The sequence below is a fragment of the Tripterygium wilfordii genome, chromosome 13 (genome assembly GCF_013401445.1).
Source record: "Tripterygium wilfordii isolate XIE 37 chromosome 13, ASM1340144v1, whole genome shotgun sequence".
NCBI classification, from domain to species: Eukaryota; Viridiplantae; Streptophyta; class Magnoliopsida; order Celastrales; family Celastraceae; genus Tripterygium; species Tripterygium wilfordii.
In genome coordinates, this window is record NC_052244.1 from 9587967 (window position 1) to 9601354 (window position 13388).

The 13388-nt window shown below is 38.2% G+C and overlaps 2 protein-coding genes across 2 annotated transcripts; one reads left to right on the top strand and one right to left on the bottom strand.

Moving 5' to 3' along the window:
• Positions 1-341: 341 nt before the first annotated feature.
• Positions 342-10617, top strand: LOC120013612 (DNA repair protein RAD4-like). The gene is made up of 14 exons (XM_038865485.1): positions 342-460; positions 912-1015; positions 1109-1390; positions 1498-1590; positions 3527-3619; positions 3715-3816; positions 4341-4390; positions 6725-7492; positions 8205-8357; positions 8462-8528; positions 8617-8811; positions 8904-9056; positions 9491-9700; positions 10118-10617. The coding sequence occupies exons 1-14, from the start codon at positions 418-420 to the stop codon at positions 10508-10510; spliced, it is 2706 nt and encodes a 901-aa protein (XP_038721413.1). The 5' UTR covers positions 342-417; the 3' UTR covers positions 10511-10617.
• Positions 10618-10746: 129 nt separating this feature from the next.
• LOC120013412 (HMG-Y-related protein A-like) lies at positions 10747-12611 on the bottom strand. Its single transcript, XM_038865206.1, has 2 exons — positions 12409-12611; positions 10747-11475 (listed from the first exon to the last, which is right to left on the bottom strand). Exons 1-2 carry the CDS (start codon positions 12457-12459, stop codon positions 10969-10971), a joined length of 558 nt encoding a protein of 185 aa, XP_038721134.1. The 5' UTR covers positions 12460-12611; the 3' UTR covers positions 10747-10968.
• Between the last annotated feature and the right edge of the window lie 777 nt (positions 12612-13388).

Genomic DNA, 13388 nt, shown 5'->3' on the forward strand with positions numbered 1-13388 from the left:
CGACCGAAGAAGAAGAAGTTCAACCGAAGGAATTGAGCACCATGCGCCTATTTGAACTCATATATACCCAGACGACCACGTGAAGAAGGATCGAGCACCGTGCGGCTATAATTTGCAAGAGAGAGAGAAAAGGTAGATATGAACAACTCTGCAGTCTCTAGACCTATGAGAGAGAAGCGTGAGAGAGGATGCAAGAATTTTCAATTTTATTAATTAATCCTAATTGTCATGGTGATAGAGCATTTGACATGGCAGTCCAGATAAATTATGGATAATTATGAATATATATCTTTTTTTTTTTACAATATTAATTAACCAATAAGACTTATCCTTAATTTTCCCTATATTGTAAAAACCCTTAACAGTTTTAGGCCCGACGGCAACTTCTCCTCTGCGTGACTCTGTCTCTGCAACATAATGAGAACAAGGAACAAGTCTGACAACGATAAGCCATCGTCGGGTGCGTATCGTCACTTCCTCTTCTTCTGAATAAATCCCTAATCGCCGCTAACTCTTCCCGCCTATGTCTCTCTGTGGTTCTTTGGAAATCGAGTAGAATATAGATGTTCTAACATCTTTTATGTTCAATGCTGTTCCTGTCATTTCTGACATATACCTTATTGGGTTTCTTTAATTTGAAATTTTTTCTGTTTTTATTTGAATAAACCCAATATATGTTAAAATTTTGGGTTCCATTGTTGAACTCCGACAAAAGTCGTTGCCGTTAATGGCTACTTATTCTTATAACTTCACTATATGGAAATCAGTCACTAGGCTATTTTTCTTACTTAATTTTGTTTTGGGTTAGTTTGTACAATCTCCTTGCAGTGGAGGTGACAGGAAAAAAAAAATCATAATTCTGACTTTTAACTGTTTGTAATTCTTGAATACGGGAAATCTTTCTGAATTAGTATGGAGGGTACTTGACAAAGTTGCAGAACGCGCTAATTCACGTAATAAACCAGGGCAGAAGAAACAGTGTGATGTCATTCAACCAAGTGTTTCTTCTGGTGTGGTTAGTACCATCCACTGATTTTTTTTTCTAAAAACAAATTATGTGAGAAAAATTATTTATAGTGGTTTCTGCTACCATTTGGTTTGTGTTCAGCCGGAGAATGGGCTGGAAAGAGATGATAAAGATGTTATTCACAGAAATGGGAATGGGATCGGTGACACTCCTCAGAATGCTGGCATGGGAAGTGCTCAGGATGTTCTTTTAGAGAGCGGGGATGATGATATAGACTCAGATTGGGAAGATGGTTCAATTTCCACCCTGGATCAGGGAGGGGATCTTTTTCATGATCACATTAAGGAGGTGACCATTGAATTTAACGAATCTCCAGATTCTGCTGGACGGAAGCCTGTTCGTCGAGCATCTGCTGAAGAGAAGGTGAAATGGTCCTTCTTGCTATATTAATCCATATGATATCGACGTTATAAATGGTTGTGAGTTTTGTTGAATGAATTTCAAAACGTTTGCTTTCTCTTATCCTGTAGGAGTTGGCTGAGCTTGTGCATAAGGTCCATTTACTTTGTTTACTTGCAAGGGGAAGAATAATTGACAGTGCATGTGACGATCCACTTATCCAGGTCAACCTTGTATCTGCTTTTATTTTATATTAGAATATTTTTGCACATGTTCTATTGTTTTTCATGGCATCCCGTATTCTATTATTGCAAAATTGGGTCCATACCCGATGTAATGAGACTAACTCTATCAATGCCATCATGTGATCCATTTAGTTTTAGGAGATTTCTATGTTGGCCATGTAGTTTCTGGGTTTCTGCTGATCGTGCTTGTTGCGCATATGCTAAATTGACAAGTTATATTAGTTCCATCCGACTGGCATCTTGTTTCAGCTTTTAATTATATTCTTTTTTAAAATGTTTTTCTAATCATGTTTGTTGAGACTTTTGTAGTATTTTATCATTTGCAAACCTTGGTGCGGCCGTGAAATTGTTTTATTGCAACCTAGGTTTCACAAGTTTGTACTGTGGGAAGCTGGTATACTAACTGTAAATGCCTTCGAATCTTCCTGTTTACTTGATGTCTCTATTTTCCATGCCTAAATCAGTGGATTCTCAACTTAAAGCTATCGAATTCAAATTCCTTTGGTGATGCTACAAAAACAGAAATTTCATATGGTCAAAAGGGATTCTATAATTCTTTTATAGGAGAATGGGGCTTGGTGACACCTCCTTAATAACTTTTTACAAAGCTCTTCTTGGATGTTGGTTATGAAAGTTCAATCACAATAAGTACCATTTTTGGAGGAGGGTCATAGTAGCAAAACATTGTACTTCAGATAATGGATGGGCTATAAATCTGAGAAGGGATTCATATGGCAGTGATTTGTGGATTTGCATTTGAAAGACTGGGATGAATGGTTGTCAGTTATATTTCAGAGCTGGTAATGGGAGGTCCATTAGGCTCTGAAAAACATATAGATAGGCATTTGAAATTTCAGTGAACTTTTTCCTGATCAGCCTGTCGACTCAAAAGAAGCCCTCATCAATGACCTGATTAGCACTTCACCTGACGGTATATGCTGGAACATCTCTTTCATTGGAGCTTCTTAGGACTGGGAAATAGAATCAATTATAAATTTCTGGGAGCTTTTCTATAATCACAGGATTAACAATAATGGCATAGGCAAAAATCTACGGGAAACAATTTTACATATAACAGTTTTACCTTAGATCTTATTATGAAGAGCTGATCAAACTCCACTACTATCATAACAGAAGCCTTATTCCCTAGCTTTCTATTTTGTATCAAAAGCACCTCCAAGGGTGGTGTTATGTGGCGGAGAGTTATTCTGCGGCAGGATTCTGACCATGGACAAGCGACGGAAAAAAGGTTATTGTATTGGTACGATGTGCCCTCTGCAAAGTTGAGCACGAATCAATTAGCCATATGCTTCTTTACTGCTCTGGGGATAGACAAGTATGGAAGAAAGTTTAGAAACTTGTTGGAATTAATTAGTAATCAATGATGCTATTCTAGAAGAGGTTAAAGCCTGGAGTTCTTTTTGCAGAAACAAAGCTTCAAGGATAATCAGTCAGACTCTTCCTATGGGGTATTATATGGCTGTTATGGAAAGAAAGAAATAACAGGCTATTCAATGCAATATAATCATTGAGAGACACTTATCTTGCTTAATGATAAAAATTTTGTGCTTTAATACTTGTAACAACTCGAGGCTATTAGCCTCATCTCCTTGCTGTTCTCGTGTTTGTACTTCCGTCCTGCTTCAATAAATTCTCTTTTATATTCCAAACTCTGAAGTGATTCTATACATCACTTACCTTATGGATTTTGTTGCTCGCCTCATCAATAGTTTATTGTTCACATTCAGAAAATAATTAATTATATGAGACTGTTTGCTTGATCTTCCTTTTCTGTTCTCCTTCCCTCCCTCCCCACCATCCCCCCCCAAAAAAAAATACACACACGAATGGAATTTACTCATAGCTAAACATATGGAAGTTTCTGATTTCTTAGAAAATTTGGTGTTCCTGGCAGGCTTCCTTACTTTCTCTGCTACCAGCCAAGTTGTTGAAGATATCTTTGGTCTTGAAACTAACTGTCCATGATTTATCTCCCATTATGAGTTGGGTATGGTTATGTGTGTTTTCTAGGGGCCTTTTTTCTATTGCATTTGCTGCATTACTTGCCTTATTTGGTTTGACACCTTTGTTGGAAACATGCAGTTTCACAATAACTTTCATGTTACAAGTTCTGTCAGGAGGAAGATATCATTGCACTCAGCTCTGTGTTCCGCCATTGAAACTCGTGGAGGAACTTTAGAGGAGGTAATATTTTGATCTCTAATCTATTACAAAATTCTGCTTGAAGACCTCTGGCATCTTCTCATTATTAGCTTACGTACATTGTGTAAGTGGCCTAGATTGATCATTTTGTTCCTTTAAACCCCAAATCTTTTGCCCTGCCTCTTTTTCTCGTGCTATAAAATGTTATGCTTTCAAGCCTGATGTAAAATCTAGCTGGAATGAATCATTTTGTTTTGGAAAATTTTCAAGATTATGATGGATGTACAACACTGAATTCCAATGCTATGCAATTTTTATATGTAGTAGTGACATTGATTGAGGTTATAAATTTCAAAATGATATATCAATTAGTGTTTTTTCTGAATGCTTTATATTGTTGTCAATCTTTTGTACCACAAATTTCTAGTTAAACTATATGATAGGAAATCTTTGATGAGTACAAAATTCTGCTCAGATGGTTAAATGAATTGTCTTGAAAATCATATTAATAAATATCTTTCTTTTGATTATTCTATGTAGAACTTAAAGGCTCAATTTACTTGCAGATTGCGGCACTGTTTGTGGCATTATTAAGAGGTTTGAATCTTGCCACCCGGTATGTTGCTATAAATAAGAGTGCAAAATGTTATACCTTGGTTATGCCCTGAGCCCTAAGATATTTCCCTGAGCAAAAACAATTTACTAAATCAAATCTGATATTGTAAAGCTCTTCCAAGACTGAAAAGGCACTTTCTTTTTGTTCTTGTATCACCTCTTTCTTTGATGATATCCTGTCCACATGAGCTGCCGATAATTGAAACTGGCATTTGCAACATGTGTGTGATATCCATTCACATCCATTACAAATAAATATGATTTGCTAAATGTGTTGATGCATGTTTATGATTTCGTATGGCAATGAACAAAATGTTCAAGAGTATAAAAGCTACTGGATCAATGCATGATCCTCACTGGTCATTAAAGGTTCACCTATCCATTTAATCCTCTTGTGGCATAACTGGTTCATGAACATATTTGTTGTCACTTGATCTGCTACAAAGGCCATGTCACTAGGAATCAATGTGACGTAGTTTGCTAAACTTGTATTAAAGGGTTCTTGCGAGGGATTTTTAAGCAAGAAATTGGAGCTTTAAAACACTAAAATCAGATCTGAAATTGCAGGAAATTGGAGAAAACGAGGTAAAGAAAAGATAGATAACCTAAGCATCATGCCAAAGGATGATTGTATCACACAATCAAAAAGCAAATCACATGCTTGAAAGAAATCTCACATTATTCATTCATTATCATCATGATAGGATTGTCCCACATCGGAAGATGTGGGAGCTAAGGTGTTTGTTTATAGGGGGGAGGTATGGGCCTCTCTTAGTACCCAAGGTTTTCTAGTATGGGCTGGGAGGCCTTGGGTACAGCCGGCTCATATGAGTGGGTGTCGGTTGGGCCTTGAGTGCTGAGCGTGTATGGGTGCGACTCTATCAATGGTATCGAAGAGTACAATCTTGTTGTGCTTTCAACTTGGGGCCGCACCTGCGGAGTGGCCGGCCATGGTGCTCGACCCAAGGGGGCAAGGGCCCTGCGGAGGGGCCGGCCATGGTGCTCGACCAACGTGGGCCTTGGTCTTGAAGGGGAGGGTATTGATAGGATTGTCCCACATTGGAAGATGTGAGAGCTAAGGTGTTGTTTATAGGGGGAGGTATGAGCCTCCCTTAGTACCCAAGGTTTTCTAGTATGGGCTGGGAGGCCTTGGGTACAGCCGGCCATGGTGCTCGACCAACGTGGGCCTTGGTCTTGAAGGGGAGGGTATTGATAGGATTGTCCCACATTGGAAGATGTGGGAGCTAAGGTGTTGTTTATAGGGGGAGGTATGAGCCTCCCTTAGTACCCAAGGTTTTCTAGTATGGGCTGGGAGGCCTTGGGTACAGCCAGCCCATATGGGTGGGTGTCAGTTGGGCTTTAGGTGCTGAGCGTGTATAGGCGCGACTCTAGCACATCAGCATTCTTGACTGATTACATCCATATATATAGACTCCTAGTAATCCTAATTCCATAAAAACTTCCGTCAAATAATACTAGAACTCCTAAAAATAAACTAATATGATTCCAATTCTAACGATGAGTAGACTTAACAAAATAACCTAATAGAAGACTCATAAAACAAATTACTAATGATAAATTCGAAATTCTAGCTTACCTAGAATTTTTTACCCCAAGTAAGAAAATTAAAGGAAACTTATTAAAACCGACCCAATAGTATGAGAAAACATAAAAATAAGACTTAATCCTAGCTAGAGTAGGATCTATAACTTTGCAGATAGGCCATGAATTTACATTGTGTAGAGTTTTTGAATTTTCTCTTTTGAGACCTCTTTAGAATGTCTGCTCCAAACTACTAAAATTAAAGAGTGATTGAGAATTTGTCTTAATTTAGACAATTAGACATTTTGGTTCACATTTCCTCGAGTCTGAAGTCTGAACATTTACAGAACGAGAAAGACTCATAATTGAAGGTGGACTCAGTTTCTCAGATGGTTATACACCGTGATTATGCTTATCCTTTTTTCCTGCTCAAAAAGAAATTGTTTGGTTTCTGCTGAAGAAAATGAGTTCAAACTTTATATTCTTTTGAATTTTACTTATGAAGTGAATGTAAGCAGCGTAATCATTTACATCTTTGGATTTCTTGTCGTAAATATTCTTTTCAAAATTTTCTAAGGTGATTATGTGTCCAGTTTGCTGTTCAATAAAATCAACTGTGGGGCTGGGAACTTGCTTTTGGTGGAATTTTTCATTTTTTCTTTTTCACTTTTGTTGATTCTCATTTCAGATGTTGCTTATCTTCTCATGTTTTTGTGTAGTTTAATTTCGCTTCTTATCCTGATGATGATATTTAAGAGCTTATCCTTTTACTAAGTGCATCTTTATTTTCCAGGTTTGTGTCCATTCTTGATGTTGCCTCCTTAAAACCCAGTATTGGCAGAAATGAAAATTCAAGTCGAGAGGCATGTAGAGTGCGTAGAGGGATATTCAATACTTCAACAGTGATGGTGGATAAAGCTAGACAGGTTCCTATATCTCCTGCTAGATCTGTATACATTGAAAATGACAGTATCTGTGAAAGCTCTTCGTGGACCTCATGCAAAACTCAGGATGGCTGTAGAGGCAATAATACTCGATCCAAAGATTCTTCTGTTGTCATTGAGCTAAATAATAGAGTGCTTGATTCATCAGCCCCTAAGGCACAGTCTGACGATTCTAAAGCATTCCTCAAGGAGAAATCTCAGGGTTCAAAGAGGAAGGGAGATCTTGAATTTGAGATGCAGCTCGAGATGGCTCTTGCCGCAACTGCTGCTGGGACTACTGGCAATAGCACATCATCAGATATGAAAAACATCAATTGTGGTTTATCTACCGAGGCTTCAGCTCTTAAAAAATCAAGAAGAAATAAGAATAAAGAATCTCCTTCTTCCTCCATGGGAGTCTCCGTAGCAGTTGGGGCGGACAAAGTAGGATCTCCATTACATTGGGCGGAAGTATTCTGCACTGGTGAGACGTCGACAGGAAAGTGGGTTCATGTTGATGCTGTCAATGCAATTATAGATGGAGAGCAGAGGGTCGAAGCTGCTGCTACTGCATGCAAAACCTCTTTGAGATATGTAGTCGCCTTTGCTGACCGTGGAGTTAAAGATGTGACCCGCAGGTTTTGCATCCCTCCTGATTTCACAGTTATTCCTTTTGTGTGAATTGTGATGTGCCTTAACTTTTTAACTAAGTACAGGTTGTCGGCCTTCTTCTGCCAGAGTGTATCTCTGTTTTCTTTTCACATGTAAGTTTTTTATTGATAGTTATTGAATCTAAGACCCACCTACTACACCCATCCCTTTATGACATTAGTTAAATCCCAATTAACTCGAGGTCATTTTGATGTTGAGTAAATTTTGTTTATGTGGATATTTCCTCCGATATCTCTCAAATGAAATTTTGCTATTGAAATCTTCCATTCAGATTCCACAACTGAGTTTTGGAAAACCTTGGAGATATGTGGCAGGTTTGCAAATGGAACATTTATAGAAAAACTTCTCTTTTCTCTAAGAAATTGTTTGATGTACTCTTAAATCTCTAAGATGGTTGATTCCCACTGAACCACTCTCCTTTTGAAATTGTTGAATACTCAAGTTACTCAGGCTCTTAATTTTTTGTTGAACCTGATCAGTTCCAAAAAAGACAAAGTTTTCAAATATTCCTTTCGAGACGACCTCTGTTGCATGTTTCCTGCTTGTACATTTGATACAATAATTTAAAAAAGTTTTTGCTTATTATTATTATTTTTTAAACCTTAAAGAAGTTAGTGTAAGTAACCAAAATTTTATGCACTCAACATCATCCAGAGTTGTATCATGTTAATACTACAGGTACTGTACAAAGTGGTACAAGATAGCATCACAACGGATTAATTCAACTTGGTGGGATGCAGTATTGGCACCATTGAGAGAGGTTGAGTCCAGGGAAACTGGAGGTATAATCCATGTGGAGAAACACCATGTTGACACACCAGATGCTCATAGGTAGTTATTATCATCCGCACTTACTGATAATCTCCCACCCAAGAAAATCTTTCAGTGAAGATTGAAAGAGAACATTTTGTAAAGAATTCTATTGTTTCTACCAGGAATTATCTTGAAGATATGGAATTGGAAACTAGAGCACTAACTGAACCTCTTCCAACTAATATGCAGGTATAGTGATGGGTAAGGAAAGACAGACATGGATCTCAGAACGTATTATGCCAATAATCTTTTTTTAAAACTTGTTCGCCTGATGCAGGCCTACAGAAATCATCAATTGTATGCAGTTGAAAAATGGCTTACAAAACATCAAATACTCCATCCGAAGGGCCCAATTTTGGGTTTTTGTTCCAGTCATCCAGTTTATCGTCGGGATTGTGTACAAACACTTAGGACCAAACCGAGATGGCTGCGCGAAGGGCTGCAGGTTAAATCTGAGGAAGTGCCGGCCAAGGTATATGATAGCTGCTGTGCAGGGCTGTGCTAATGTAGTTTTTTTAGGCATTTGTGATAGCTCATCAGCTTAACTTGGCTTATTTTTTACAGGTGTTAAAACATTCTGCCAAGCTTAAGAAATCACAGTTCTCTGAGGATGACGATTATGGTGAACGTGATTCTAAAGGAATTGTTGAACTTTATGGGAAGTGGCAACTAGAACCTATGTGTCTACCTCGTGCTGTGAATGGGATTGTGCCAAAGGTGAATTGTTTTATTTCCCTGTTCATGCTGAAAAGCTCAGATAATTTGTATGAGACAAGCAATTGGCTTCTTAATATTATCACCTATGAGATAGGTGAATATTGACCCAGTGGTAGAGTTATAGGGGTGCTATTCAGAGGTTACTTGTTCAATTGTTGGAAATAGCCTCTTTACATATTATGCGGGGGTAAGGTCTACATAAGTCTTGCCTATCCCCTACCCTGCCCATGGCGAGAGCCTTATAAAACAGACGAACAGCCTCTCCACATATTATGTGGGGGTAAGGTTTGCATACATCATGTCTGTCCTTGACCCAGCCCACTACGTAAGCCTTGTGCGCTGGAGTTGTTTATTTTTTCTTAATTCTCTCTCTTTCTGTTTCTCTCTGTTGAGTTGTATCATGCTGACATTTCTATTTCTGAATTGACATCTAGAATGAGCGTGGTGATGTCGAGGTGTGGTCAGAGAAGTGTCTTCCTCCAGGGACTGTGCATGTGAGGTTGCCTAGGGTATTTTCTGTTGCCAAAAGGCTGGGAGTTGATTACGCACCTGCCATGGTTGGTTTCGAATTTAGGAATGGCAGCTCTATACCTGTTTTTGATGGTATTGTGGTGTGTGCTGAGTTCAAGGATGCAATATTGGAGGTAACTCTACTGCAATTTGTGGTGTATTGTTTTCTTTGGAAGTGTTCAAATCTCATAATAAAATTTCGTCATGACTGTTGGAAACTTAATTTAGGGTTACTGCATACAATCAGTAATTTTGTGCTGCATTTTTTACTTAAAAATTTTCTCCTCGAAGGATGACACTGCTTTTCCTTTCAATGGGTGTGATATATGAAATACTAAATTTGACAAGGAAAATGATGAAATAAACTTGATGGGTATTGAAGAATACTCTGAGAAATTAATTTCAAACAGCTTTTCTGCGGCAAATTATGTTTTCTACTCTCTGTGACAGTTTTATGTATTGTTATGTCCCATGACTGTCAACGTTCATCTGTGGTGAGATCTTTATTTTTTAAATCAAATCTGAGTAACCCTTGATTTCTTGTTCTGCAGGCATTTGCTGAAGAAGAAGAGAGAAGAGAGGTTGAAGAAAAGAAAAGAAATGAAGCACTAGCTATTTCTAGGTGGTATCAACTTCTTTCGTCCGTTGTAACTCGGCAAAGATTGAACAACCGTTATGGAGAGAGTTCATCATCGCACATGCCTAGCAATGTCCAGAATGTGAACATGGAATCAAATTCACCGGTTGGTGGCCAGCATGACGCGCAATCTCTTGGCTGCCAGAATGAAGGCAGACACAAAAGGAAACCGAGCGATCCATCAATGGCAGTCGTAGAAGACCATGAACATACATTTTGGATGGAAGATCAGAGTTTTGATGATAGCAACTCAGTCCGTATAAAACGATGTAATTGTGGATTTTCTGTCCAAGTGGAGGAATTATGACCTTCTTATTGACATTTTGTTTTACTTGAACTATTACCGATTTCTTGCTCAAATCTGTTCATTTTGATGGAAAATTATTAAATGAACCTGTTAACATGTGGGTTCCAGTCCTGTAGCGGCTCTAGCAAGCCTTTTTTTTTTTTTTTTTTTTGTTTTCAGTAGGCCAGACAATCTTTTACAAAATTTCAAGTCACTGTCAAATTTTGTACTTCAAGAAAAAGAAAAGGATGTGCAAATTGTGAAGAAAATACTGAAAAAAATCATTAAAAGAACACTGGTAACAGTCAAATTCTTGGAAACCTAAATTAAGTGCCAAGGAAACCCTAAAAACATCACCAATTCTACATGCAGTGACACACACATTGACAAACTAACAACATCAGTTAGCCTACAAATTAACACACAAAACCAACAGGAGGTCGATCAGAAGCTACTACACAAATACTAAAAACTGGGTTCTAATTTTCGACAGTCACTTCATTCACTGCAGGCTTTACCTTTGGAGGGCGACCCCTTGGCCTCCGAGTCCCTGTCACCATCTCCACTGTGGTTGTAGCAGCACCACCCATGCCTCCACTTGGCTTCGCCATCTTCCGAGGCCTTCCTCTTGGCTTTCCACTACCTGTGGCCATTTTTGGCTTCACCGGTTTTGGAGGTGCATTTGGGTCCTTTGGCTGGCCACCCCTAGGCCTAGATGAGGCCAGGCCAGCATCAGGTGCTAATGGATCCTTGGGCTTGGGAGGCCTGCCACGACCACGTCTGGGAGGTGCATTGGGGTCTGCCTTCATGTAGTTATTTTTCAAAAACACAAGCTCCCCAATATCCTTCATTTTATTAAGGTGATGCGAGAGGAGCGTTGAGTGTCCAGCTGGCAAATCCCCATACTTTGATTCAATGTGCTTGGATATGGATGTCTTGTTTGATCCGTTACTCTCATTGAGTGCTGCAATGGCTTCAAAAATCATCTATATACAACAAAAAAAACTAGAACTAAATGGGACGACTCACGGGGGAGAATGTTCTATGGAATAAATTCACAAAGTAAACTCCCTATGCAAACTTATGACAGAGATTTCCAACTCTTGGTTGTGGGGTTGATGCATATTTTGCTTTCAGAACATTTTTGTACCCTATAATGCAAACATACAAACAAAAGGAACAATTGCCACAGGAGAACTAGAATGAGATTAATGTCACAAAAGCAAAGGAGAAGAAAATAAGGATATTCAGAGAAGCTGATGCATAAGGCAGAAAGAACTAATCAATATAAGCTTGAAGCTGAGTGGGTTTTTCTTGAGACAATTTAAAGTGTGACACACACATATATGTTCAATCAGGATCCAATATTCTATATTTGACGGAACATGAATATTAAAAAAGGAACCCAACTGCGGGTATCCCAAATATGATGTTGATCAACACTTGCAATCACCAGTAAAAAAGAAAAATTAGTGAAGAAGAAGAAATAATATTGGGTGTGTAAAATGAAAGAAACTAGTTTTAAAACCTCCTGTTCTTCCTTCAGACAATTGAAAGAGAGAGAATTTTGAAAACCAACTCTGCAAAAATAAATCAAATTGCAGAAGGTTGAACCAATTTAGATTAGGGTTTTCCCAAAACTGCATCTGTCTCGCAGTTCTTAAGAAGAACTCCATTTTCGCTAAAATTAATTAAGGAAAACAAAAACAAAAACCGCATATGCATGAAATTCCAAAATTTAAAGGTATAAGTCACTAACATCAAAATGGGTCTTCTAGTAAAGAGAATTTCACAAAAAATTCTATTAAAAATATATAATCAACTATAACAAATTTTACTTACAAAAGAGAAACTAAATAAGCTGTGAAAAAAAGAAGAAATTTAAATTATAATACAGAGAGTGAAGCTGATGTATGTACCTCCGGGTATGGAGGGAGTGAAGCAGGCTTATGTACTTCTTCAGTCGCCATTAATCTTTAACGACACTTACTCACAGACTGAGCTATACAACACAAACCGCGGTGAAGCGAACGAGTTTCTAAGAGTCCTCACTCAGTGAATCCACAACTGAGTCAGGTTCGAGTCCGACAAAGCAATTCACTGTCCATCCTATTTCTATCGCCAATGCATCTATTCAATCAAGACATGGATTTGAGTGTATCATTTCGGATTCTTTTGACGGCTGGGATCGTTAACTGGACGACGATCCAACGGTCAGTGACTGTCTTAAGGTTGTCTTTTCAGATCCATGACGTGGCAGACGCTCTGAAGCTTTGAATTTATTTTTGTTTTTTCTTAAATTACTAACTTATTCAGGATGAGGACTATTTGCATCTTTTGTATAACTAATAACACTCCATTCTAAATAAAACTCAGAAAAAATATAATATTTATAAATACACCCCAATTTCAATTATTTTCAAATTTTACGGTCTGCACCCCATGCACAACAATAGAACCAATAGAGACAATCTCAAAAAACAGAGTATGTATACAAATACCAGAACATGAAATCAAATGGAAATATGAACATAAAATCAATAGAAGTTCAGGTAACTATACAAAAAGGCAGATTCAATATGTTCTACAAAAGGCATATATATTCAAATATGGTATTCTGAAACAAAATGCATATTCAACTCTAGCAGCTCATGGAAGCTTGAAATCTGGTATTCTTAAACAAAATGCATATTTAACTCTGGCAACTCATGGAAGTTTGACTTGTCATGAATCAATCTATTAGCCCCATCGTCACTAGGTAGCTCACCCAGTACCACTAAGCTTAACACTGTAGATACTTATGACTCCACCAACTCTAGTCGGGTGCTACATACTCCCAACTTAAGGACTCACGCCCACAGACGCCGTGGGTGCCCACACCTTAAACTGTGAGGCCTCA

What these genes read in the sequence shown, in the direction of transcription:
- LOC120013612 (XM_038865485.1), top strand. Translation starts at nt 418, where the DNA reads ATGAGAACAAGGAACAAGTCTGACAACGATAAGCCATCGTCGG. An exon ending in CAAGTGTTTCTTCTGGTGTG is followed by an intron (nt 1,016 to 1,108) that starts GTTAGTACCATC and finishes GTTTGTGTTCAG; the next exon opens with CCGGAGAATGGGCTGGAAAG. An exon ending in GGTTTGAATCTTGCCACCCG is followed by an intron (nt 4,391 to 6,724) that starts GTATGTTGCTAT and finishes TTTATTTTCCAG; the next exon opens with GTTTGTGTCCATTCTTGATG.
- LOC120013412 (XM_038865206.1), bottom strand. Translation starts at nt 12,459, where the DNA reads ATGGCGACTGAAGAAGTACATAAGCCTGCTTCACTCCCTCCATACCCG. An exon ending in CACTCCCTCCATACCCGGAG is followed by an intron (nt 11,476 to 12,408) that starts GTACATACATCA and finishes TGTTGTATATAG; the next exon opens with ATGATTTTTGAAGCCATTGC.